General features: G+C 52.2%; 1 protein-coding gene across 1 annotated transcript in view; it reads left to right on the top strand.

Moving 5' to 3' along the window:
* The window catches only part of LOC140395991 (sulfotransferase 1 family member D1-like), a 71,941-nt gene that overhangs the window by 19,331 nt on the left and 25,906 nt on the right, over positions 1 to 26,704 (top strand). Inside the window, exon 5 of the mRNA XM_072484027.1 lies at positions 7,833 to 7,927. Coding sequence (XP_072340128.1) covers positions 7,833 to 7,927 — 95 coding nt within the window. The remainder of the gene's footprint in view (positions 1 to 7,832; positions 7,928 to 26,704) is intronic.

Here is a 26,704-nt window from a genome sequence, read left to right as displayed (position 1 = left end):
TACAGTACGGGGTTAGATATAGAATAAATCTCCCGCTCCGCTGTCCCCATCAAACACTCCTAGGACAGGTAGAGCATGGGGTTAGATACAGAGTAAAGCTCCCTCTACACTGTCCCCATCAAACACTCCCAGGACAGGTACACCACGGGGTTAGATACAGAGTAAAGCTCCTCTACACTGTCCCCATCAAACACTCCCAGGACAGGTACAGCACGAGGTTAGATGCAGAGTAAAGCTCCCTCTACACTGCCCCCATCAAACACTCCCAGGAAAGGTACAGCACGGGGTAAGATACAGAGTAAAGCTCCCTCTGCACTGTCCCCATCAACACACCCAGGACAGGTACAGCACGGGGTTAGATACAGGGTAAAGCTCCCTCTACACTGTACCCATCAACCACTCTCAGGACGGTACCGCATGGGGTTAGATGCAGAGTAAAGCTACCTATACACTGTCCCCATCAAACATTCCCAGGACAGGTACAGCATAGGGTTAGATACAGAGTAAAGCTCCCTCTACACTGTCCCCATCAAACATTCCCAGGCCAGGTACAGCACGGGGTTAGGTATAGAGTAAATCTCCCTATACACTGTCCCCATCAAACTCTCCCAGGACAGGTACAGCACGGAGTTAGATACAGAGTAAAGCCCCCTCTACACTGTCCCCATCAAACACTCCCAGGACAGGTACAGCATGGGGTTAGATACAGAGTAAAGCTCCCTCAACACTGTCCCCATCAACACACCCAGGACAGGTACAGCACGAGGTTAGATACAGAGTAAATCTCCCTCTACACTGTCCCCATCAAACACTCTCAGGACAGGTACAGCATGGGGTTAGATACAGAGTAAAGCTACCTATACACTGTCCCCATCAAACACTCCCAGGACAGGTACAGCACGGGGTCAGATACTGAGTAAAGCTCCCTCTACACTGTCCCCATCAAACACTCTCAGGACAGTACAGCATGGGGTTAGATACAGAGTAAAGCTACCTATACATTGTCCCCATCAAACACTCCCAGGGCTGGCACAGCACGGGGTTAGATACACAGTAAAGCTCCCTCTACACTGCCCCCATCAAACACTCCCAGGACAGGTACAGTACGGGGTTAGATACAGAGTAAAGCTCCCTCTACACTGTCCCCATCAAACACTCCCAGGACAGGTACAGCACGTGGTTAGATACAGAGTAAAGCTCCCGCTCCACTGTCCCCATCAAACACTCCCAGGACAGATACAGCATGGGGTTAGATACAGAGTAAAGCTCCCTCTACACTGTCCCCATCAAACACTCCCAGGACAGGTACAGCACGGGGTTAGATACAGAGTAAAGCTCACTCTACACTGTCCCCATCAAACACTCCCAGGACAGGTACAGCACGGCGTTAGATACAGAGTAAAGCTCCCTCTACACTGCCCCCATCAAACACTCCCAGGACAGGTACAGCACGGGGTTAGATACAGAGTAAAGCTCCCTCTGCACTGTCCCCATCAACACACCCAGGACAGGTACAGTACGGGGTTAGATACAGAGTAAAGCTCCCTCTACACTGTCCCCATCAAACACTCTCAGGACGGTACAGCATGGGGTTAGATACAGAGTAAAGCTACCTATACACTATCCCCATCAAACATTCCCAGGACAGGTACAGCACAGGGTTATATACTGAGTAAAGCTCCCTCTACACTGCCCCGATCAAACACTCCCAGGACAGGTACAGCACGGGGTAAGATACAGAGTAAAGCTCCCTCTGCACTGTCCCCATCAACACACCCAGGACATGTACAGCACGGGGTTAGATACAGAGTAAAGCTCCCTCTTCCCTGTCCCCATCAAACACTCTCAGGACGGTACAGCATGGGGTTAGATGCAGAGTAAAGCTACCTATATACTGTCCCCATCAAACATTCCCAGGACAGGTATAGCATAGGGTTAGATACAGAGTAAAGCTCCCTCTACACTGTCCCCATCAAACATTCCCAGGCCAGGTACAGCACAAGGTTAGATATAGAGTAAAGCTCCCTCTACACTGTCCCCATCAAACTCTCCCAGGACAGGTACAACACGGGGTTAGATACAGAGTAAAACCCCCTCTACACTGTCCCCATCAAACACTCCCAGGACAGGTACAGCATGGGGTTAGATACAGAGTAAAGCTCCCTGTACACTGTCCCCATCAACACACCCAGGACAGGTACAGCACGAGGTTATATACAGAGTAAAGCTCCCTCTACACTGTCCCCATCAAACACTCTCAGGACAGGTACAGCATGGGGTTAGATACAGAGTAAAGCTACCTATACACTGTCCCCATCAAACACTCCCAGGACAGGTACAGCACAGGGTCAGATACTGAGTAAAGCTCCCTCTACACTGTCCCCATCAAACACTCTCTGGACAGTACAGCATGGGGTTAGATACAGAGTAAAGCTACCTATACATTGTCCCCATCAAACAATCCCAGGACAGGTACAACACGGGGTTAGATACAGAGTAAAACCCCCTCTACACTGTCCCCATCAAACACTCCCAGGACAGGTACAGCATGGGGTTAGATACAGAGTAAAGCTCCCTGTACACTGTCCCCATCAACACACCCAGGACAGGTACAGCACGAGGTTATATACAGAGTAAAGCTCCCTCTACACTGTCTCCATCAAACACTCCCAGGACGGCACAGCATTGGGTTAGATACAGAGTATAGCTACATATACACTGTCCCCATCAAACACTCTCAGGACAGGTACAGCACGGGGTCAGATACTGAGTAAAGCTCCCTCTACACTGTCCCCATCAAACATTCCCAGGGCAGGTACAGCACGGGGTTAGGTACAGAGTAAAGCTCCCTCAGCACTATCCCCATCAAACATTCCCAGGACAGGTACAGCACAGGGTTAGATACAGAGTGAAACTCCCTCTAATCTGTCCCCATCAATCATTCCCAGGCCAGGTACAGCACGGGGTTAGATACAGAGAAAAGTTCCCTCTACACTGTCCCAATCAAACACTCCCAGGACAGGCACAGCACGGGGTTAGATACAGAATAAAGCTCCCTCTACACTGTCCCCATCAAACACTCCCAGGACAGGTACAGCACGGGGTTAGATACAGAATAAAGCTCCCTCTACACTGTCCCCATCAAACACTCCCAGGACAGGTACAGCACGGGGTTAGATACAGATTAAAGCTCCCTCTACACTGTCCCCGTCAAACACTCCCAAGACAGGGACAGCAGGGTGTTAGATACAGAGTAAAGCTCCCTCTACACTGTCCCCATCAAACACTCCCAGGACAGGTACAGCACGGGGTTAGATACAGAATAAAGCTCCCCCTACACTGTCCCCATCAAACACTCCCAGGACAGATACAGCACGGGGTTAGTTACAGAGTAAAGCTCCCTCTACACTGTCACAATCAAACACGCCCAGGACAGGTACTGCACGGGGTTAGATACAGAGTAAAGCTCCCTCGACACTGTCCCCGTCAAACACTCCCAAGACAGGGACAGCAGAGTGTTAGATACAGAGTAAAGCCCCCTCTACACTGTCCCCATCAAACTCTCCCAGGTCAGGTCAAGAACGGGGATAGATACAGAGTAAATCTCCCTCTGCACTGTCCCCATCAACACACCCAGGACAGGTACAGCACGGGGTTAGATACAGAGTAAAGCTCCCTCTACACTGTCCCCATCAAACACTCTCAGGACGGCACAGCATGGGGTCAGATACAGAGTAAAGCTCCCTCTACATTCTCCCCATCAAACATTCCCAGGACAGGTACATCACGGGGTTAGATACAAAGTAAAGCTCCCTCTACACTGTCCCCATCAAACACTCCCAGGGCTGGTAAAGCTCTCTCTACACTGCCCCCATCAAACACTCCCAGGACAGGTACAGCACGGGGTTAGATACAGAGTAAAGCTCCCTCCACACTGTTCCATTCAAACACTCCCAGGACAGGTACAGCATGGGGTTAGAGACAGAGTAAAGCTCCCTCTACACTGTCCCCATCAAACTCTCCCAGGACAGGTACAGCACGGGGTTAGATACAGAGTAAAGCTCCCTCTACACTGTCCCCATCAACCTCTCCCAGGACATGTACCGCACGGGGTTAGATACAGAGTAAAGCTCCCTCTACACTGTCCCCATCAAACACACCCAGGACAGGTACAGCACGGGGTTAGATACAGAGTAAAGCTCCCTCTACACTGTCCCCATCAAACTCTCCCAGGACAGGTACAGCACAGGGTTGGATACAGAGTAAAGCTCCCACTACACTGTCCCCATCAAACACTCCCAGGACAGATACAGCACGGGGATGGATACAGAGAAAAGCTCCCTCTACACTGTCCCCATCAAACACTCCCAGGACAGATACAGCACGGGGTTAGATACAGAGTAAAGCTCCCTCTACACTGTCCCCATCAAACACTCCCAGCACAGGTACAGCACGGGGTTAGATACAGAGTAAAGCTCCCTCTACACTGTCCCCATCAAACACTCCCAGGACAGGTACACACGGGGTTAGATACAGATTAAAGCTCCCTCTGCACTGTCCCCATCAAACACTCCCAGGACAGATACAGCACGGAGTTAGATACAGAGTAAAGCTCCATCTACACTGTCCCCATCAAACACGCCCAGGAGAGGTACTGCACGGGGTTAGATATAGAGTAAAGCTCCCTCTACACTGTCCCCATCAAACACGCCCAGGAGAGGTACTGCACGGGGTTAGATACAGAGTAAAGCTCCCTCGGCACTGTCCCCGTCAAACACTCCCAAGACAGGGACAGCAGGGTGTTAGATACAGAGTAAAGCCCCCTCTACACTGTCCCCATCAACTCACCCAGGACAGGTACAGCACGGGGTTAGATACAGAGTAAAGCTCCCTCTACACTGTCCCCATCAAACTCTCCCAGGACGGCACTGCATGGGGTTAGATACAGAGTAAAGCTACCTATACACTGTCCCCATCAAACACTCCCAGGACAGGTACAGCACGGGTTCAGATACTGAGTAAAGCTCCCTCTACACTGTCCCCATCAAACATTCCCAGGGCAGGTACAGCACGGGGTTAGGTACAGAGTAAAGCTCCCTCAGCACTATCCGCATCAAACATTCCCAGGACAGGTACAGCACAGGGTTAGATACAGAGTGAAACTCCCTCTAGACTGTCCCCATCAAACACTCCCAGGACAGGTACAGCACGGGGTTAGATACAGAGTAAAGCTCCCTCTACACTGTCCCCGTCAAACACTCCCAAGACAGGGACAGCAGGGTGTTAGATACAGAGTAAAGCCCCCTCTACACTGTCCCCATCAAACACTCCCAGGACAGGTACAGCACGGGGTTAGATACAGAGTAAAGCTCCCTCTACACTGTCCCCGTCAAACACTCCCAAGACAGGGACAGCAGGGTGTTAGATACAGAGTAAAGCCCCCTCTACACTGTCCCCATCAAACACTCCCAGGTCAGGTACAGAACGGGGTTAGATACAGAGTAAAGCTCCCTCTACACTGCCCCCTTCAAACACTCCCAGGACAGGTACAGCACGGGGTTAGATACAGAGTAACGCTCCCTCTGCACTGTCCCCATCAAACACTCCCAGGACAGGTAAAGCACGGGGTCAGATACTGAGTAAAGCTCCCTCTACACTGTCCCCATCAAACATTCCCTGGCCAGGTACAGCACGGGGTTAGATACAGAGAAAAGCTCCCTCTACACTGTCCCAAACAAACACTCCCAGGACAGGTACAGCACGGGGTTAGATACAGAGTAAAGCTCCCTCTACACTGTCCCCATCAAACACTCCCAGGACAGGTACAGTACGGGGTTAGATACAGAGTAAAGCTCCCTCTACACTGTCCCCGTCAAACACTCCGAAGACAGGGACAGCAGGTCGTTAGATACAGCGTAAAGCTCCCTCTACACTGTCCCCATCAAACACTCCCAGGACAGGTACAGCACAGGGTTAGATACAGAGTAAAGCTCACCCTACACTGTCCCCATCAAACACTCCCAGGACAGGTACAGCACGGCGGTAGATACAGAGTAAAGCTCCCTCTACACTGTCCCCATCAACCACTCCCAGGACAGGTACAGCACAGGGTTAGATACAGAGTAAAGCTCCCTCTACACTGTCCCCATCAAACACTCCCAGGACAGGTACAGCACTGGGTTAGATACAGAGTAAAGCTCCCTCTACACTGTCCCCATCAAACACTCGCAGGACAGGTACAGCACGGGGTTAGATACAGAGTAAAGCTCCCTCTACACTGTCCCCATCAAACCCTCCCAGGACAGGTACAGCACGGGGTTAGATACAGAGTAAAGCTCCCTCTACACTGTCCCCATCAAACACTCCCAGGACAGGTACAGCACGGGGTTAGATACAGAGTAAAGCTCCCTCCACACTGTCCCTATCAAACCCTCCCAGGACAGGTACAGCTCGGGGTTACATACAGAGTAAAGCTCCCTCTACACTGTCCCCATCAAACACTCCCAGGACAGGTACAGCACGGGGTTAGATACAGAGTAAAGCTCCCTCTACACTGTCCCTATCAAACCCTCCCAGGACAGGTACAGCTCGGGGTTAGATACAGAGTAAAGCTCCCTCTACACTGTCCCCATCAAACACTCCCAGGACAGGTACAGCACGGGGTTAGATACAGAGTAAAGCTCCCTCTACACTGTCCCCATCAACACTCCCAGGACAGGTACAGCACGGGGGTCAGATACAGAGTAAAGCTCCCTCTACACTGTCCCCAACAAACACTCCCAGGACAGGTACAGCACGGGGTTAGATACAGAGTAAAACTCCTTCTACACTCTCCCCATCAAACACTCCCAGGACAGGTACAGCACGGGGTTAGATACAGAGTAAAGCTCCCTCTACACTGTCCCCATCAAACACTCCCAGGACAGGTACAGCACGGGGTTAGATACAGAGTAAAGCTCCATCGACACTGTCCCTGTTCTTGTCATCGAGTGATAGATGTTTGCGTTGTGGAAAGAGCCCTTCGGCCCAGTTTGTCCATGCTGCCCAGTTTCTATCACAAAGCTTGTCCCACTTGCCTGCATTGACCCACATCGCTCTATACCCACCCTGCCCGTGTAACTGTCTTACTGCTTTTTAACGGAAAATATTGTACCCGCCTCGACCACTGCCTCTGGCAGCCCGTTGCAGATACTCACCACCCTCTGTGTGAAGACATTTCCCCTCTCGTCTCTTATGTCTCCCCTCTCGCCTTAAACCTATGCCCTCTAGTTCTAGACTACTTTACCTTTGGGAAAAGATGTTGACTATCTACCTTATCAATGCTCCTCACTATTTTACAGACCTCCGTAAGATCACCCCACGCCTCCTACACTACAGGGAATGAAGTCCCAGCCTATCCAGCCTCTCCTTATAACTCAGACCATCAAGTCCTGGTAGCATCCTCGTAAATCTCTTCTGCACTCTTTCGAGTTAACAATATCCTTCCTATAACAGGGTGACCAGAACTGAACAGTGTTCCATGTGTGGCCTTACCAATGTCTTGTACAACTTCAGCAAGACATCCCAACTCCTGTATTCAATATTCTGACCAATAAAACCGATCATGCTGAATGCCGTCTTCACCCCCTGTCCACCTGCGACTCCACCTTCAAGGAGCTATGAACCTTGGGCTGGATTCTCCATTATTGAGGCGATGTCCCCACGCGTCAAACTCGATTCTCCGGCGCCGGCCGCGATTTCGGTGCTGGGGTGTGGAGAATCCAGCCCCTTGTCTTTGGGAACAGGGAGAAACTCGGTGGGATCTTACTGTGCCTGTTCTTGCTCTGTTGCAGTGAGCTATGGTTCCTGGTACGACCATGTGAAGGGATGGTGGGAAGCGAAGGACAAACATCGGATTCTCTTCCTCTTCTATGAGGATATAAAGGAGGTAACGGCAGCGCGAGGGACCGAGTGTGGAGGAGGATGAGTGTCCGAGGGTGTGACAAAGCAAGGGAGAGAGAGACGGACAGAGAGCGGAAGTGGCACAGAGAGACAGAGGGAGAAAGGTCAGCGAGAGAGAGCGAGAGAGAGAGAGACAGAGGGAGAAAGGTCAGCGAGAGAGAGAGACAGAGGGAGAAAAGTCGGCGTGAGAGAGAGAAAGACACAGGGAGAAAGGTCAGCAAGAGAGAGAGACAGAGGGAGAAAGGTCAGCAAGAGAGAGAGAGAGAGAGAGAGACAGGGGGAAAGGTCAGCAAGAGAGAGAGAGAGACAGAGGGGGAAAGGTCAGCGAGAGAGAGACAGACAAAGGGAGAAAGGTCAGCAAGAGAGAGAGAGACAGAGGGAGAAAGGTCAGCAAGAGAAAGAAAGAGACAGAGGGAGAAAGGTCAGCAAGAGAGAGAGAAAGACAGAGAGAGACAGGTCAGCGAGAGAGAGAGAGGGGGACAGGTCAGCAAGAGAGAGAGAGAGAGACAGAGGGGGAAAGGTCAGCGAGAGAGAGAGAGAGACAGAGGGAGAAAGGTCAGCAAGAGAGAGAGAGACAGAGGGAGAAAGGTCAGCAAGAGAGAGAGAGAGAGAGAGACAGGGGGAAAGGTCAGCAAGAGAGAGAGAGAGACAGAGGGAGAAAGGTCAGCAAGAGAGAGAGAAAGACAGAGAGAGACAGGTCAGCGAGAGAGAGAGAGACAGAGGGAGAAACGTCAGCAAGAGAGAGAGAGACAGAGGGAGAAAGGTCATGAAGAGAGAGAGAGAGAGAGAGGGAGAAAGGTCAGCAAGAGAGAGAGAGAGACAGAGTGAGAAAGGTCAGCAAGAGAGAGAGAGAGACAGAGGGAGAAAGGTCAGCAAGAGAGAGAGACAGACAGAGGGTGAAAGGACAGCAAGAGAGAGAGAGACAGAGGGAGAAAGGTCAGCGAGAGAGAGAGAGAGAGACAGAGGGAGAAAGGTCAGCAAGAGAGAGAGAGAGAGACAGAGGGACAAAGGTCAGCAAGAGAGAGAGAGACAGAGGGAGAAAGGAGAGCAAGAGAGAGAGAGAGAGAGAGAGGGAGAAAGGTCAGCAAGAGAGAGAGAGAGGGAGGGAGAAAAGTCAGCAAGAGAGTGAGAGAGAGACAGAGGGTTAAAGGTCAGCAAGAGAGAGAGAGACAGAGTGAGAAAGGTCAGCAAGAGAGAGAGAGACTGAGGGAGGAAGGTCAGCAAGAGAGAGAGAGACAGAGGGAGAAAGGTCAGCAAGAGAGAGAGAGAGACAGAGTGAGAAAGGTCAGCAAGAGATAGTGAGAGACAGAGGGAGAAAGGTCAGCAAGAGAGAGAGAGACAGAGGGAGAAAGGTCAGCAAGAGAGAGAGAGAGAGACAGAGGGAGAAAGGTCAGCGAGAGAGAGAGAGAGAGACAGAGGGAGAAAGGTCAGCAAGAGATAGAGAGAGACAGAGGGAGAAAGGTCAGCAAGAGAGAGAGAGAGAGACAGAGGGAGAAAGGTCAGCAAGAGAGAGAGAGAGAGAGACAGAGGGAGAAAGGACAGCAAGAGAGAGAGAGAGAGAGAGAGAGACAGAGAGAGAAAGGTCAGCAATTGTGGTGATACACCACTGTACTTCCCTAGCATTGTACAAAGTTATATAATAGTTGTGTGTAACGTGACCCTGTAATCCTATATATTGTACTGTGTATTGTACTGTAGCTCTGTAGAGGTTCGGTCACCTGTATGTAACCTGACCTGGCCACGGAGAGCTCCGCCTTGGCCACTCCCCGGGAGTTAGGTATACGACCCAGCTTCTGAGACCTGACCCATTTTGTCTGGGGTCGTCTGTGTTGGGTAAGCTTCCTATGTAGTGTATTAAAGCCTTGGTTAAAGTCTCACATGTCTTTGTGGTTCTTGACGCTTAGCGCATCAATTTAATACACTACAGTTATAATGGAGGCTGCTCTTAAACCCGACAAGCTCTCGCTCGACCCCCACGCTCCACGCGCGGACCACCTTTTCACCTGCTGGCTCCGGTGTTTCGAGGCCTACCTGGAAGCATCCTCCGCCTTCACCAAAACGGACGCTGACCGACTCAACCTCCTGTGCTCACGGCTCGACTACGGGCTTTTCGACCTCATCACGGGAACAACGACCTACGCCGACGCCATCGTGAAGCTCAAAAGCCGGTATGCACGAACTGTTAATTCTATTTACGCCCGCCACCGCCTCGCCTCCCGGCACCAGCAGCCGGGTGAACCCCTATCCGTGTTCGTTCGGGACCTCTGTGCCCTCGCGCTCACCTGCAACGCGCCAGCAGTCTCCGCTGAGCAGATCACTGAGGCCCTGGCGCTCGATGCCTTTGTAGCCGGCATCGCTTCCGTCCCAATTCGCCAACTCCTACTGGAACAAACTACCCTGACTCTGGACACGGCAGTCACTATGGCAGAGGCCCAACAGGCAGCCTATGACAATAATGCGTCCTACACGCCTGCCCAAACTTCCGATGCACCTGCCCACGTTCCCTACGTGGCCGCTACCTCCCAGCAACAACCCCGGCAAGTCACAGCCCACCCAGCCACACCAGCAGTAAAAATAATGCCTGGGCCCCAGTGTTACTTTTGTGGCCAGGCAAAACACCCCAGGAAACGCTGCCCTGCTAGAGATGCTACCTGTTCAGCCTATGCAAGAAAGGCCATTTTGCAAACGTCTGCCGCTCCACCGCTGCCTCGGGGTCCAACACCGCGGCCTGCTACTCCTGGGTGCCGCCATCCTCCGTTCCCGGCTCGCTATTCGACATGTGCGACGCATGGGTGCCGCCATCTTTGATTATCCCCGGCCCGGCTTCCTTCACTTCCGGTCCGCCGCACGTCACTTCCAGTCCGCCGCCGATCGTCGCTTCCGGGTCCGCCCCGCCGCCGATCGTCACTTTCGGACCTGCGCACTCGACCGAAATGCTGCAAACAACTGAGATGCAGCCAACGACAGCAACCTGGCCTCCAACAGCAGCCTACGATGCCTGGGCGCCGCCACCTTCTTCCGCAGGCCGCTCCCCGGATCCGGCACCCTTCTCCAGCAGCTCCACCATCGCATCCATCGTCCTCGACCAGGACCGACCGCATCAGCTCGCCAGATCCACCATGGAGGTTCAGGTAAATCGTTTCACTGTTACCTGCCTCTTCGACAGCGGCAGCACGGAGAGCCTCCTCCACCTGGACACTGTGTGCCGCTGCTCCCTCAAGGTACTACCCACGCGCAGGCATATTTCCATGGCCTCCAACTCCCAGTCGGCCGAGATTTCGGGCTACTGCGTCGTCACCCTCTCAGTGAATGGCGCGGTGTTCCAGGATTTCAAATTCATGGTCCTCCCTCACCTCTGCGCCGCCGCGATCCTCGGCCTGGACTTCCAATGCCACCTGCGCAGCCTCACCTTGCATTTTAACGGCACCCTCCCCCCCCTTACGGTCACCAACCCAAAGTTCTTCCCTGATTCCCCCCCCCCCCCGGGTCCCACCTGTAGTCTCTCCATGCTCAGGATCCACCCCCTTCACTGTTTGCTAATCTCACCCCCGACTGCAAGCCCGTGGCTACTAAACGTCGGCGTTACAGTTTCGGGGACCGCCAATTCATTCGAGCGGAGATTAAGCGCCTTCTCTCGGAAAAGATCATTGCTCACAGCACCAGCCCCTGGCGAGCCCAAGTGGTGGTAGTCAAGTCTAGCGAGAAACACCGCATGGTCATTGACTACAGTCAGACCATCAACCGGTACACGCTGCTTGATGCGTATCCCCTCCCCCACATATCTGACATGGTCAACCGGATTGCACAGTACCGGGTGTTCTCCACCATAGACTTGAAATCCGCCTACCACCAGCTCCCTATCCGCCCGGAGGACCGTAACTTCATGGCCTTCGAGGCGGATGGCCGCCTCTACCACTTTCTTAGGGTACCCTTTGGCGTCACCAATGGAGTCTCGGTCTTCCAACGGCAGATGGACCTAATGGTGGACCAGAACAGACTGCGGGCTACCTTCCCGTATCTGGACAACGTCACCATCTGCGGCCACAACCAGCAGGACCATGACATCAACCTCACTAAATTCCTCCAAACTGCCAAACGCCTCAACCTCACGTACAACGAGGCAAAATGTGTTTTCGGCACCACCCGCCTCGCCATACTCGGCTACGTGGTGGAGAACGGTGTCCTCGGCCCCGATCCCGACCGTCTGCGCCCCCTTCTCGAACTCCCCATTCCCACCTGCCCCAAAGAACTGAGGCGATGCCTTGGATTCTTTGCCTACTATGCCCAGTGGGTGCCCGAGTACGCTGACAAGACCCCTCCTCCGTTCCCCCTTATTCACCCTCCTGCCCGAGGCCTGCCAGGCCTTCCACCTCCTAAAAACCGCTATCGCCAAAGCCGCCATGCATGCGGTAGACGAGTCTGCACCATTCCAAGTCGAGAGCGATGCCTCCGACTTTGCCCTGGGTGCCACCCTCAACCAGGCGGGCAGGCCCATCGCCTTCTTTTCCCGCACACTCTAAGGCCCCGAGATCCTCCACTCCTCTGTTGAGAAGAAGGCACAAGCCATAGGAAGCCGTCCGGCACTGGAGGCACTACCTGGCTGGAAAACCATTTACCCTTGTTACTGACCAACGATCAGTTGCGTTCATGTTCGACAACAAACAATGAGGCAAAATCAAAAATGATAAGATATTACGGTGGAGGATCGAACTCTCCACCTACAATTATACTATCTTATACTGGCCAGGTAAGCTCAATGATCCTCCTGATGCCCTGTCCCGTAGAACTTGTGCCAACGCACAGGATGACCGGCTGCGGGCACTACATAATGACCTCTGTCACCCGGGCGTCAGGCGGCTCTACCACTACATCAAGGGCCACAACCAACCCTTCTCAGTCGAGGAGGTCAAGGCCATGACTAGGGACTGCCAAGTCTGTGCGGAGTGCAAGCCGCAATTCTACAAGCCAGACAAGGCGCACCTAATCAAGGCCACCCGCCCCTTTGAACGTCTCAGCATTGACTTCAAAGGGCCCCTCCCCACCCACAATCGCAACACGTACTTCCTCAATGTCATCGACGAGTACTCGCGGTTCCCCTTCGCCATTCCCTGCCCCGACACGACCTCCGCCACCATCATCAAAGCGTTGCACGACCTCTTCATGCTGTTCGGTTATCCCAATTACATTCACAGTGACCGGGGCTCCTCCTTCATGAGCGAGGAGCTGCGTCGGTACCTGCTCGCCAGGGGCGTTGCCTCGAGCAGGATGACCAGTTACAACCCCCGGGGGAACGGACAGGTGGAGAGGGAGAACGCGACTGTTTGGAAGGCCGTGCTGCTAGCCCTCAAGTCCAAAGGCCTACCAGTCTCCCGGTGGCAGGAGGCCCTCCCTGCCGCACTCCACTCCATCCGGTCCCTGTTGTGTACTGCAACGAATGCTACCCCTCATGAGCGGATGTTTCTCTTCTCCAGTAGATCGGCATCCATGACATCGCTTCCATCCTGGCTCCTGTCCCTGGGAGACGTCCTGCTCCGCAAGCACGTGCGGACCTCTAAGGCGGAGCCCCTGGTGGAGTGAGTCCGTCCCCTCCATGCCGACCCACAGTACGCGTACATAGCGTACCCCGAAGGGCGTGAGGAGACCGTCTCCATCAAGGACCTGGCCCTCTCTGGGGCCCCTGCAGCCCCCGCCCCGCAACCTCCACCCCGCTCCCTCTCTGCTCCCGTCGATCCCTCGGCCTGTTACTATTCCGTGCCAGCCGCTGTCATTCCGCAGTTTCGCCTCGAGCCAGCCGAAGCGGTGGGGGACGTCATGCCGCCTCGCGACCCAGCACCACCGACCGCACGGATACCGCCGGACACTACCTCAGCGCCGCAGCTCCGACGTTCAAAGAGATCGACCAAACCCATCATTCGTCTCGACCTCTGACGACACGGAACCTCCTGATGGACTCTGTTCATTACTCCCTGTTTGTTCACTGTGTTTGCTACTCCATATTTTCACCCCGGACTTCCTTCTAAACAAGGGGTGAATGTGGTGATACACCACTGTACTTCCCTAGCATTGTACATAGTTATATAATAGTTGTGTGAAACGTGGCCCTGTAATCCTGTGTATGGTACTGTGTATTGTACTGTAGCTCTGTAGAGGTTCGGTCACCTGTATGTAACCTGACCTGGCCACGGAGAGCTCCGCCTTAGCCACTCCCCCGGGAGTTAGGTATACGACCCAGCTTCTGAGACCTGACCCATTTTGTCTGGGGTCGTCTGTGTCGGGTAAGCTTCCTATGTAGTGTATTAAAGACTTGGTTAAAGTCTCACATGTCTTTGTGGCTCTTGACGCTTAGTGCATCAGCAATATAGAGAGAGACAGAGGGAGAAAGGTCAGCTAGAGAGAGAGAGAGAGACAGAGTGAGAAAGGTCAGCAAGAGAGAGAGAGACAGAGGGAGAAAGGTCAGCAAGAGAGAGAGAGAGAGACAGAGGGAGAAAGGTCAGCAAGAGAGAGAGAGAGACAGAGGGAGAAAGGTCAGCGAGAGAGAGAGAGACAGAGCGAGAAAGATCAGCAAGAGAGAGAGAGACAGAGGGAGAAAGGTCAGCAAGAGAGAGAGAGACAGAGGGAGAAAGGTCAGCACGACAGAGAGAGAGAGACAGAGGGAGAAAGGTCAGCGAGAGAGAGAGAGACAGAGGGAGAAAGGTCAGCAAGAGAGAGAGAGAGACAGAGAGAGACAGAGGGAGAAAGGTCAGCAAGAGAGAGAGAGAGATACAGAGAGAGAAAGGTCAGCGAGAGAGAGAGACAGAGGGAGAAAGGTCAGCGAGAGAGAGAGAGACAGAGGGAGATAGGTCAGCAAGAGAGAGAGAGAGAGAGAGGGAGAAAGGTCAGCAAGAGATAGACAGAGGGAGAAAGGCTGGCAAGAGAGAGAGACAGAGGGAGAAAGGTCAGCAAGAGAGAGAGAGAGACAGAGGGAGAAAGGTCAGCAAGAGAGAGAGAGAGACAGAGGGAGAAAGGTCAGCAAGAGAGAGAGAGACAGAGGGAGAAAGGTCAGCAAGAAAGAGAGAGAGACAGAGGGAGAAAGGTCAGCAAGAGAGAGAGAGAGAGAGAGACAGAGGGAGAAAGGTCAGCAAGAGAGAGACAGAGACAGAGCGAGAAAGGTCAGCAAGAGAGAGACAGAGCCAGAGGGAGAAAAGTCAGCAAGAGAGAGAGAGAGACAGAGGAAGAAAGGTCAGCAAGAGAGAGACAGAGACAGAGAGAGAAAGGTCAGCAAGAGAGAGAGAGCCAGAGGGAGAAAGGTCAGCAAGAGAGAGAGAGACAGAGGGAGAAAGGTCAGCGAGAGAGAGAGAGAGACAGAGGGAGAAAGGTCAGCAAGAGAGAGAGAGTGACAGAGGGAGAAAGGTCAGCAAGAGAGAGAGAGATAGACAGAGGGTGAAAGGTCATCAAGAGAGAGAGAGACAGAGGGAGAAAGGTCAGCAAGAGAGAGAGAGACAGAGGGAGAAAGGTCAGCAAGTGAGAGAGTGACAGAGGGAGAAAGGTCAGCAAGAGAGAGAGAGAGAGACAGAGGGAGAAAGGTCAGCAAGAGAGAGACAGAGACAGAAGGAGAAAAGTCAGCGAGAGAGAGAGAGACAGAGAGAGAAAGGTCAGCAAGAGAGAGAGAGAGACAGAGCGAGAAAGGTCAGCAAGAGAGAGACAGAGACAGAGAGAGAAAAGTCAGTGAGAGAGAGGGAGACAGAGGGAGAAAGGTCAGCAAGAGAGAGAGAGAGACAGAGGGAGAAAGGTCAGCAAGAGAGAGAGAGAGAGACAGAGGGAGAAAGGTCAGCAAGAGAGAGAGAGAGACAGAGGGAGAAAGGTCAGCAAGAGAGAGAGAGAGAGACAGAGGGTGAAAGGTCAACAAGAGAGAGAGAGACAGAGGGAGAAAGGTCAGCAAGAGAGAGAGTGACAGAGGGAGAAAGTCAGCAAGAGAGAGAGAGACAGAGGGAGAAAGGTCAGCAAGAGAGAGAGAGAGGCAGAGGGAGAAAGGTCAGCAAGAGAGAGAGAGAGAGACAGAGGGAGAAAGGTCAGCGAGAGAGAGAGAGAGAGAGAGACAGAGGGAGAAAGGTCAGCAAGAGTGAGAGAGATAGAGGGAGAAAGGTCAGCGAGAGAGAGAGAGAGACAGAGGGAGAAAGGTCAGTAAGAGAGAGAGAGACAGAGGGAGAAACGTCAGCGAGAGAGAGAGAGAGAGAGAGACAGAGGGAGAAAGGTCAGTAAGAGAGAGAGAGAGAGACAGAGGGAGAAAGGTCAGCAAGAGCGAGAGAGACAGAGGGTGAAAGGTCATCAAGAGAGAGAGAGACAGAGGGAGAAAGGTCAGCAAGAGAGAGAGAGAGAGACAGAGGGTGAAAGGTCATCAAGAGAGAGAGAGACAGAGGGAGAAAGGTCAGCAAGTGAGAGAGTGACAGAGGGAGAAAGGTCAGCAAGAGAGAGAGAGAGAGACAGAGGGAGAAAGGTCAGCAAGAGAGAGAGAGAGACAGGGGGAGAAAGGTCAGCAAGACAGAGAGAGAGAGACAGAGGGAGAAAGGTCAGCAAGAGAGAGACAGAGACAGAAGGAGAAAAGTCAGCGAGAGAGAGAGAGACAGAGAGAGAAAGGTCAGCGAGAGAGAGAGAGAGACAGAGCGAGAAAGGTCAGCAAGAGAGAGACAGAGACAGAGAGAGAAAAGTCAGTGAGAGAGAGAGAGAGACAGAGGGAGAAAGGTCAGCAAGAGAGAGAGAGAGACAGAGGGAGAAAGGTCAGCAAGAGAGAGAGAGAGAGACAGAGGGAGAAAGGTCAGCAAGAGAGAGAGAGAGACAGAGGGAGAAAGGTCAGCAAGAGAGAGAGAGAGAGACAGAGGGTGAAAGGTCAGCAAGAGAGAGAGAGAGACAGAGGGAGAAAGGTCAGCAAGAGAGAGAGTGACAGAGGGAGAAAGGTCAGCAAGAGAGAGAGAGACAGGGAGAAAGGTCAGTAAGAGAGAGAGAGACAGAGGGAGAAAGGTCAGCAAGAGAGAGAGACAGAGGGAGAAAGGTCAGTGAGAGAGAGAGACAGGGAGAAAGGTCAGCAAGAGAGAGAGAGACAGAGGGAGAAAGGTCAGCAAGAGAGAGAGAGAGAGACAGAGGGAGAAAGGTCAGCGAGAGAGAGAGAGAGAGAGAGACAGAGGGAGAAAGGTCAGCAAGAGTGAGAGAGATAGAGGGAGAAAGGTCAGCGAGAGAGAGAGAGAGACAGAGGGAGAAAGGTCAGTAAGAGAGAGAGAGACAGAGGGAGAAACGTCAGCGAGAGAGAGAGAGAGAGAGAGACAGAGGGAGAAAGGTCAGTAAGAGAGAGAGAGAGAGACAGAGGGAAAAAGGTCAGCAAGAGAGAGAGAGAGAGAGAGACAGAAGGAGAAAGGTCAGCAAGAGAGAGAGAGAGACAGAGGGAGAAAGGTCAGCAAGAGAGAGAGAGACAGAGGGAGAAAAGTCAGCAATAGAGAGAGAGAGAGACAGAGGGAGAAAGGTCAGCAAGAGAGAGAGAGAGACAGAGGGAGAAAGGTCAGCAAGAGAGAGAGAGAGAGACAGAGGGAGAAAGGTCAGCAAGAGAGAGAGAGAGAGAGACAGAGGGAGAAAGGTCAGCGAGAGAGGGAGAGAGAGAGAGAGACAGAGGGAGAAAGGTCAGCAAGAGTGAGAGAGACAGAGGGAGAAAGGTCAGTAAGAGAGAGAGAGAGAGACAGAGGGAAAAAGGTCAGCAAGAGAGAGAGAGAGAGAGAGACAGAAGGAGAAAGGTCAGCAAGAGAGAGAGAGAGAGACAGAGGGAGAAAGGTCAGCAAGAGAGAGAGAGACAGAGGGAGAAAAGTCAGCAATAGAGAGAGAGAGAGACAGAGGGAGAAAGGTCAGCAAGAGAGAGAGAGACAGAGGGAGAAAGGTCAGCGAGAGAGAGAGAGAGAGAGACAGAGGGAGAAAGGTCAGCAAGAGTGAGAGAGACAGAGGGAGAAAGGTCAGCGAGAGAGAGAGAGAGACAGAGGGAGAAAGGTCAGCGAGAGAGAGAGAGAGAGAGACAGAGGGAGAAAGGTCAGCAAGAGAGAGAGAGACAGAGGGAGAAAGGTCAGTGAGAGAGAGAGACAGACAGACAGAGGGAGAAAGGTGAGCAAGAGAGAGAGAGAGAGAGACAGAGGGGGAAAGGTCAGCAAGAGAGAGAGAGACAGAGGGAGAAAGGTCATCAAGAGAGAGAGAGAGACAGAGTGAGAAAGGTCATCAAGAGAGAGAGAGACAGAGGGAGAAAGGTCATCAAGAGAGAGAGAGAGACAGAGGGAGAAAGGTCAGCAAGAGAGAGAGGGAGGGAGGGAGAAGAGTCAGCAAGAGAGAGAGAGAGACAGAGGGAGAAAGGTCAGCAAGAGTGAGAGAGACAGAGGGAGAAAGGTCAGTAAGAGAGAGAGAGAGAGACAGAGGGAAAAAGGTCAGCAAGAGAGAGAGAGAGAGAGAGACAGAAGGAGAAAGGTCAGCAAGAGAGAGTTAGAGACAGAGGGAGAAAGGTCAGCAAGAGAGAGAGAGACAGAGGGAGAAAAGTCAGCAATAGAGAGAGAGACAGAGGGAGAAAGGACAGCAAGAGAGAGAGAGAGACAGAGGGAGAAAGGTCAGCAAGAGAGAGAGAGAGACAGAGGGAGAAAGGTCAGCAAGAGAGAGAGAGAGAGAGACAGAGGGAGAAAGGTCAGCGAGAGAGAGAGAGAGAGAGAGAGAGAGAGACAGAGGGAGAAAGGTCAGCAAGAGTGAGAGAGACAGAGGGAGAAAGGTCAGTAAGAGAGAGAGAGAGAGACAGAGGGAAAAAGGTGAGCAAGAGAGAGAGAGAGAGAGACAGAGGGAGAAAGGTCAGCAAGAGAGAGAGAGAGACAGAGGGAGAAAGGTCAGCAAGAGAGAGAGAGACAGAGGGAGAAAAGTCAGCAATAGAGAGAGAGTGACAGAGGGAGAAAGGTCAGCAAGAGAGAGAGAGAGACAGAGGGAGAAAGGTCAGCAAGAGAGAGAGAGAGAGACAGAGGGAGAAAGGTCAGCAAGAGAGAGAGAGAGACAGAGGGAGAAAGGTCAGCGAGAGAGAGAGAGAGAGAGACAGAGGGAGAAAGGTCAGCAAGAGAGAGAGAGAGACAGAGGGAGAAAGGTCAGTGAGAGAGAGAGACAGACAGACAGAGGGAGAAAGGTGAGCAAGAGAGAGAGAGAGAGAGACAGAGGGGGAAAGGTCAGCAAGAGAGAGAGAGACAGAGGGAGAAAGGTCATCAAGAGAGAGAGAGACAGAGGGAGAAAGGTCAGCGAGAGAGGGAGAGAGACAGAGGGAGAAAGGTCAGCAAGAGAGAGAGAGGGACAGAGGGAGAAAGGTCAGCAAGAGAGAGAGAGATAGACAGAGGGTGAAAGGTCATCAAGAGAGAGAGAGACAGAGGGAGAAAGGTCAGCAAGAGAGAGACAGAGACAGAAGGAGAAAAGTCAGCGAGAGAGAGAGAGACAGAGAGAGAAAGGTCAGCAAGAGAGAGAGAGAGACAGAGCGAGAAAGGTCAGCAAGAGAGAGACAGAGACAGAGAGAGAAAAGTCAGTGAGAGAGAGGGAGACAGAGGGAGAAAGGTCAGCAAGAGAGAGAGAGAGACAGAGGGAGAAAGGTCAGCAAGAGAGAGAGAGAGAGACAGAGGGAGAAAGGTCAGCAAGAGAGAGAGAGAGACAGAGGGAGAAAGGTCAGCAAGAGAGAGAGAGAGAGACAGAGGGTGAAAGGTCAACAAGAGAGAGAGAGACAGAGGGAGAAAGGTCAGCAAGAGAGAGAGTGACAGAGGGAGAAAGGTCAGCAAGAGAGAGAGAGACAGAGGGAGAAAGGTCAGCAAGAGAGAGAGAGAGGCAGAGGGAGAAAGGTCAGCAAGAGAGAGAGAGAGAGACAGAGGGAGAAAGGTCAGCGAGAGAGAGAGAGAGAGAGAGACAGAGGGAGAAAGGTCAGCAAGAGTGAGAGAGATAGAGGGAGAAAGGTCAGCGAGAGAGAGAGAGAGACAGAGGGAGAAAGGTCAGTAAGAGAGAGAGAGACAGAGGGAGAAACGTCAGCGAGAGAGAGAGAGAGAGAGAGACAGAGGGAGAAAGGTCAGTAAGAGAGAGAGAGAGAGACAGAGGGAGAAAGGTCAGCAAGAGAGAGAGAGACAGAGGGTGAAAGGTCATCAAGAGAGAGAGAGACAGAGGGAGAAAGGTCAGCAAGAGAGAGAGAGAGAGAGACAGAGGGTGAAAGGTCATCAAGAGAGAGAGAGACAGAGGGAGAAAGGTCAGCAAGTGAGAGAGTGACAGAGGGAGAAAGGTCAGCAAGAGAGAGAGAGAGAGACAGAGGGAGAAAGGTCAGCAAGAGAGAGAGAGAGACAGGGGGAGAAAGGTCAGCAAGACAGAGAGAGAGAGACAGAGGGAGAAAGGTCAGCAAGAGAGAGACAGAGACAGAAGGAGAAAAGTCAGCGAGAGAGAGAGAGACAGAGAGAGAAAGGTCAGCGAGAGAGAGAGAGAGACAGAGCGAGAAAGGTCAGCAAGAGAGAGACAGAGACAGAGAGAGAAAAGTCAGTGAGAGAGAGAGAGAGACAGAGGGAGAAAGGTCAGCAAGAGAGAGAGAGAGACAGAGGGAGAAAGGTCAGGAAGAGAGAGAGAGAGAGACAGAGGGAGAAAGGTCAGCAAGAGAGAGAGAGAGACAGAGGGAGAAAGGTCAGCAAGAGAGAGAGAGAGAGACAGAGGGTGAAAGGTCAGCAAGAGAGAGAGAGAGACAGAGGGAGAAAGGTCAGCAAGAGAGAGAGTGACAGAGGGAGAAAGGTCAGCAAGAGAGAGAGAGACAGGGAGAAAGGTCAGTAAGAGAGAGAGAGACAGAGGGAGAAAGGTCAGCAAGAGAGAGAGACAGAGGGAGAAAGGTCAGTGAGAGAGAGAGACAGGGAGAAAGGTCAGCAAGAGAGAGAGAGAGACAGAGGGAGAAAGGTCAGCAAGAGAGAGAGAGAGAGACAGAGGGAGAAAGGTCAGCGAGAGAGAGAGAGAGAGACAGAGGGAGAAAGGTCAGCAAGAGTGAGAGAGATAGAGGGAGAAAGGTCAGCGAGAGAGAGAGAGAGACAGAGGGAGAAAGGTCAGTAAGAGAGAGAGAGACAGAGGGAGAAACGTCAGCGAGAGAGAGAGAGAGAGAGAGACAGAGGGAGAAAGGTCAGTAAGAGAGAGAGAGAGAGACAGAGGGAAAAAGGTCAGCAAGAGAGAGAGAGAGAGAGAGACAGAAGGAGAAAGGTCAGCAAGAGAGAGAGAGAGACAGAGGGAGAAAGGTCAGCAAGAGAGAGAGAGACAGAGGGAGAAAAGTCAGCAATAGAGAGAGAGAGAGACAGAGGGAGAAAGGTCAGCAAGAGAGAGAGAGAGACAGAGGGAGAAAGGTCAGCAAGAGAGAGAGAGAGAGACAGAGGGAGAAAGGTCAGCAAGAGAGAGAGAGAGAGAGACAGAGGGAGAAACGTCAGCGAGAGAGGGAGAGAGAGAGAGAGACAGAGGGAGAAAGGTCAGCAAGAGTGAGAGAGACAGAGGGAGAAAGGTCAGTAAGAGAGAGAGAGAGAGACAGAGGGAAAAAGGTCAGCAAGAGAGAGAGAGAGAGAGAGACAGAAGGAGAAAGGTCAGCAAGAGAGAGAGAGAGAGACAGAGGGAGAAAGGTCAGCAAGAGAGAGAGAGACAGAGGGAGAAAAGTCAGCAATAGAGAGAGAGAGAGACAGAGGGAGAAAGGTCAGCAAGAGAGAGAGAGACAGAGGGAGAAAGGTCAGCGAGAGAGAGAGAGAGAGAGAGAGACAGAGGGAGAAAGGTCAGCAAGAGAGAGAGAGACAGAGGGAGAAAGGTCAGCGAGAGAGAGAGAGAGAGAGACAGAGGGAGAAAGGTCAGCAAGAGTGAGAGAGACAGAGGGAGAAAGGTCAGCGAGAGAGAGAGAGAGACAGAGGGAGAAAGGTCAGCGAGAGAGAGAGAGAGAGAGACAGAGGGAGAAAGGTCAGCAAGAGAGAGAGAGACAGAGGGAGAAAGGTCAGTGAGAGAGAGAGACAGACAGACAGAGGGAGAAAGGTGAGCAAGAGAGAGAGAGAGAGAGACAGAGGGGGAAAGGTCAGCAAGAGAGAGAGAGACAGAGGGAGAAAGGTCATCAAGAGAGAGAGAGAGACAGAGTGAGAAAGGTCATCAAGAGAGAGAGAGAGACAGAGGGAGAAAGGTCATCAAGAGAGAGAGAGAGACAGAGGGAGAAAGGTCAGCAAGAGAGAGAGGGAGGGAGGGAGAAGAGTCAGCAAGAGAGAGAGAGAGACAGAGGGAGAAAGGTCAGCAAGAGTGAGAGAGACAGAGGGAGAAAGGTCAGTAAGAGAGAGAGAGAGAGACAGAGGGAAAAAGGTCAGCAAGAGAGAGAGAGAGAGAGAGACAGAAGGAGAAAGGTCAGCAAGAGAGAGTTAGAGACAAAGGGAGAAAGGTCAGCAAGAGAGAGAGAGACAGAGGGAGAAAAGTCAGCAATAGAGAGAGAGACAGAGGGAGAAAGGACAGCAAGAGAGAGAGAGAGACAGAGGGAGAAAGGTCAGCAAGAGAGAGAGAGAGACAGAGGGAGAAAGGTCAGCAAGAGAGAGAGAGAGAGAGACAGAGGGAGAAAGGTCAGCGAGAGAGAGAGAGAGAGAGAGAGAGAGAGAGACAGAGGGAGAAAGGTCAGCAAGAGTGAGAGAGACAGAGGGAGAAAGGTCAGTAAGAGAGAGAGAGAGAGACAGAGGGAAAAAGGTCAGCAAGAGAGAGAGAGAGAGAGACAGAGGGAGAAAGGTCAGCAAGAGAGAGAGAGAGACAGAGGGAGAAAGGTCAGCAAGAGAGAGAGAGACAGAGGGAGAAAAGTCAGCAATAGAGAGAGAGTGACAGAGGGAGAAAGGTCAGCAAGAGAGAGAGAGAGACAGAGGGAGAAAGGTCAGCAAGAGAGAGAGAGAGAGACAGAGGGAGAAAGGTCAGCAAGAGAGAGAGAGAGACAGAGGGAGAAAGGTCAGCGAGAGAGAGAGAGAGAGAGACAGAGGGAGAAAGGTCAGCAAGAGAGAGAGAGAGACAGAGGGAGAAAGGTCAGTGAGAGAGAGAGACAGACAGACAGAGGGAGAAAGGTGAGCAAGAGAGAGAGAGAGAGAGACAGAGGGGGAAAGGTCAGCAAGAGAGAGAGAGACAGAGGGAGAAAGGTCATCAAGAGAGAGAGAGACAGAGGGAGAAAGGTCAGCGAGAGAGGGAGAGAGACAGAGGGAGAAAGGTCAGCAAGAGAGAGAGAGGGACAGAGGGAGAAAGGTCAGCAAGAGAGAGAGAGATAGACAGAGGGTGAAAGGTCATCAAGAGAGAGAGAGACAGAGGGAGAAAGGTCAGCAAGAGAGAGAGAGACAGAGGGAGAAAGGTCAGCAAGTGAGAGAGTGACAGAGGGAGAAAGGTCAGCAAGAGAGAGAGAGAGAGACAGAGGGAGAAAGGTCAGCAAGAGAGAGACAGAGACAGAAGGAGAAAAGTCAGCGAGAGAGAGAGAGACAGAGAGAGAAAGGTCAGCAAGAGAGAGAGAGAGACAGAGCGAGAAAGGTCAGCAAGAGAGAGACAGAGACAGAGAGAGAAAAGTCAGTGAGAGAGAGGGAGACAGAGGGAGAAAGGTCAGCAAGAGAGAGAGAGAGACAGAGGGAGAAAGGTCAGCAAGAGAGAGAGAGAGAGACAGAGGGAGAAAGGTCAGCAAGAGAGAGAGAGAGACAGAGGGAGAAAGGTCAGCAAGAGAGAGAGAGAGAGACAGAGGGTGAAAGGTCAACAAGAGAGAGAGAGACAGAGGGAGAAAGGTCAGCAAGAGAGAGAGTGACAGAGGGAGAAAGGTCAGCAAGAGAGAGAGAGACAGAGGGAGAAAGGTCAGCAAGAGAGAGAGAGAGGCAGAGGGAGAAAGGTCAGCAAGAGAGAGAGAGAGAGACAGAGGGAGAAAGGTCAGCGAGAGAGAGAGAGAGAGAGAGACAGAGGGAGAAAGGTCAGCAAGAGTGAGAGAGATAGAGGGAGAAAGGTCAGCGAGAGAGAGAGAGAGACAGAGGGAGAAAGGTCAGTAAGAGAGAGAGAGACAGAGGGAGAAACGTCAGCGAGAGAGAGAGAGAGAGAGAGACAGAGGGAGAAAGGTCAGTAAGAGAGAGAGAGAGAGACAGAGGGAGAAAGGTCAGCAAGAGAGAGAGAGACAGAGGGTGAAAGGTCATCAAGAGAGAGAGAGACAGAGGGAGAAAGGTCAGCAAGAGAGAGAGAGAGAGACAGAGGGTGAAAGGTCATCAAGAGAGAGAGAGACAGAGGGAGAAAGGTCAGCAAGTGAGAGAGTGACAGAGGGAGAAAGGTCAGCAAGAGAGAGAGAGAGAGACAGAGGGAGAAAGGTCAGCAAGAGAGAGAGAGAGACAGGGGGAGAAAGGTCAGCAAGACAGAGAGAGAGAGACAGAGGGAGAAAGGTCAGCAAGAGAGAGACAGAGACAGAAGGAGAAAAGTCAGCGAGAGAGAGAGAGACAGAGAGAGAAAGGTCAGCGAGAGAGAGAGAGAGACAGAGCGAGAAAGGTCAGCGAGAGACAGAGACAGAGAGAGAAAAGTCAGTGAGAGAGAGAGAGAGACAGAGGGAGAAAGGTCAGCAAGAGAGAGAGAGAGACAGAGGGAGAAAGGTCAGTAAGAGAGAGAGAGAGAGACAGAGGGAGAAAGGTCAGCAAGAGAGAGAGAGAGACAGAGGGAGAAAGGTCAGCAAGAGAGAGAGAGAGAGACAGAGGGTGAAAGGTCAGCAAGAGAGAGAGAGAGACAGAGGGAGAAAGGTCAGCAAGAGAGAGAGTGACAGAGGGAGAAAGGTCAGCAAGAGAGAGAGAGACAGGGAGAAAGGTCAGTAAGAGAGAGAGAGACAGAGGGAGAAAGGTCAGCAAGAGAGAGAGACAGAGGGAGAAAGGTCAGTGAGAGAGAGAGACAGGGAGAAAGGTCAGCAAGAGAGAGAGAGAGACAGAGGGAGAAAGGTCAGCAAGAGAGAGAGAGAGAGACAGAGGGAGAAAGGTCAGCGAGAGAGAGAGAGAGAGACAGAGGGAGAAAGGTCAGCAAGAGTGAGAGAGATAGAGGGAGAAAGGTCAGCGAGAGAGAGAGAGAGACAGAGGGAGAAAGGTCAGTAAGAGAGAGAGAGACAGAGGGAGAAACGTCAGCGAGAGAGAGAGAGAGAGAGAGACAGAGGGAGAAAGGTCAGTAAGAGAGAGAGAGAGAGACAGAGGGAAAAAGGTCAGCAAGAGAGAGAGAGAGAGAGAGACAGAAGGAGAAAGGTCAGCAAGAGAGAGAGAGAGACAGAGGGAGAAAGGTCAGCAAGAGAGAGAGAGACAGAGGGAGAAAAGTCAGCAATAGAGAGAGAGAGAGACAGAGGGAGAAAGGTCAGCAAGAGAGAGAGAGAGACAGAGGGAGAAAGGTCAGCAAGAGAGAGAGAGAGAGACAGAGGGAGAAAGGTCAGCAAGAGAGAGAGAGAGAGAGACAGAGGGAGAAAGGTCAGCGAGAGAGGGAGAGAGAGAGAGAGACAGAGGGAGAAAGGTCAGCAAGAGTGAGAGAGACAGAGGGAGAAAGGTCAGTAAGAGAGAGAGAGAGAGACAGAGGGAAAAAGGTCAGCAAGAGAGAGAGAGAGACAGAAGGAGAAAGGTCAGCAAGAGAGAGAGAGAGAGACAGAGGGAGAAAGGTCAGCAAGAGAGAGAGAGACAGAGGGAGAAAAGTCAGCAATAGAGAGAGAGAGAGACAGAGGGAGAAAGGTCAGCAAGAGAGAGAGAGACAGAGGGAGAAAGGTCAGCGAGAGAGAGAGAGAGAGAGAGAGACAGAGGGAGAAAGGTCAGCAAGAGTGAGAGAGACAGAGGGAGAAAGGTCAGCGAGAGAGAGAGAGAGACAGAGGGAGAAAGGTCAGCGAGAGAGAGAGAGAGAGAGACAGAGGGAGAAAGGTCAGCAAGAGAGAGAGAGACAGAGGGAGAAAGGTCAGTGAGAGAGAGAGACAGACAGACAGAGGGAGAAAGGTGAGCAAGAGAGAGAGAGAGAGAGACAGAGGGGGAAAGGTCAGCAAGAGAGAGAGAGACAGAGGGAGAAAGGTCATCAAGAGAGAGAGAGAGACAGAGTGAGAAAGGTCATCAAGAGAGAGAGAGACAGAGGGAGAAAGGTCATCAAGAGAGAGAGAGAGACAGAGGGAGAAAGGTCAGCAAGAGAGAGAGGGAGGGAGGGAGAAGAGTCAGCAAGAGAGAGAGAGAGACAGAGGGAGAAAGGTCAGCAAGAGTGAGAGAGACAGAGGGAGAAAGGTCAGTAAGAGAGAGAGAGAGAGACAGAGGGAAAAAGGTCAGCAAGAGAGAGAGAGAGAGAGAGACAGAAGGAGAAAGGTCAGCAAGAGAGAGAGAGAGACAGAGGGAGAAAGGTCAGCGAGAGAGCGAGAGAGAGAGACAGAGGGAGAAAGGTCAGCAAGAGAGAGTTAGAGACAGAGGGAGAAAGGTCAGCAAGAGAGAGAGAGACAGAGGGAGAAAAGTCAGCAATAGAGAGAGAGACAGAGGGAGAAAGGACAGCAAGAGAGAGAGAGAGACAGAGGGAGAAAGGTCAGCAAGAGAGAGAGAGAGAGACAGAGGGAGAAAGGTCAGCAAGAGAGAGAGAGAGAGAGACAGAGGGAGAAAGGTCAGCGAGAGAGAGAGAGAGAGAGAGACAGAGGGAGAAAGGTCAGCAAGAGTGAGAGAGACAGAGGGAGAAAGGTCAGTAAGAGAGAGAGAGAGAGACAGAGGGAAAAAGGTCAGCAAGAGAGAGAGAGAGAGAGACAGAGGGAGAAAGG

Source organism: Scyliorhinus torazame, chromosome 19 (genome assembly GCF_047496885.1).
Source record: "Scyliorhinus torazame isolate Kashiwa2021f chromosome 19, sScyTor2.1, whole genome shotgun sequence".
In the NCBI taxonomy this organism is placed as follows: domain Eukaryota; kingdom Metazoa; phylum Chordata; class Chondrichthyes; order Carcharhiniformes; family Scyliorhinidae; genus Scyliorhinus; species Scyliorhinus torazame.
The sequence above is the reverse complement of the archived record's forward strand: the minus strand, read 5'-3'. Positions and strand labels throughout refer to the sequence as shown.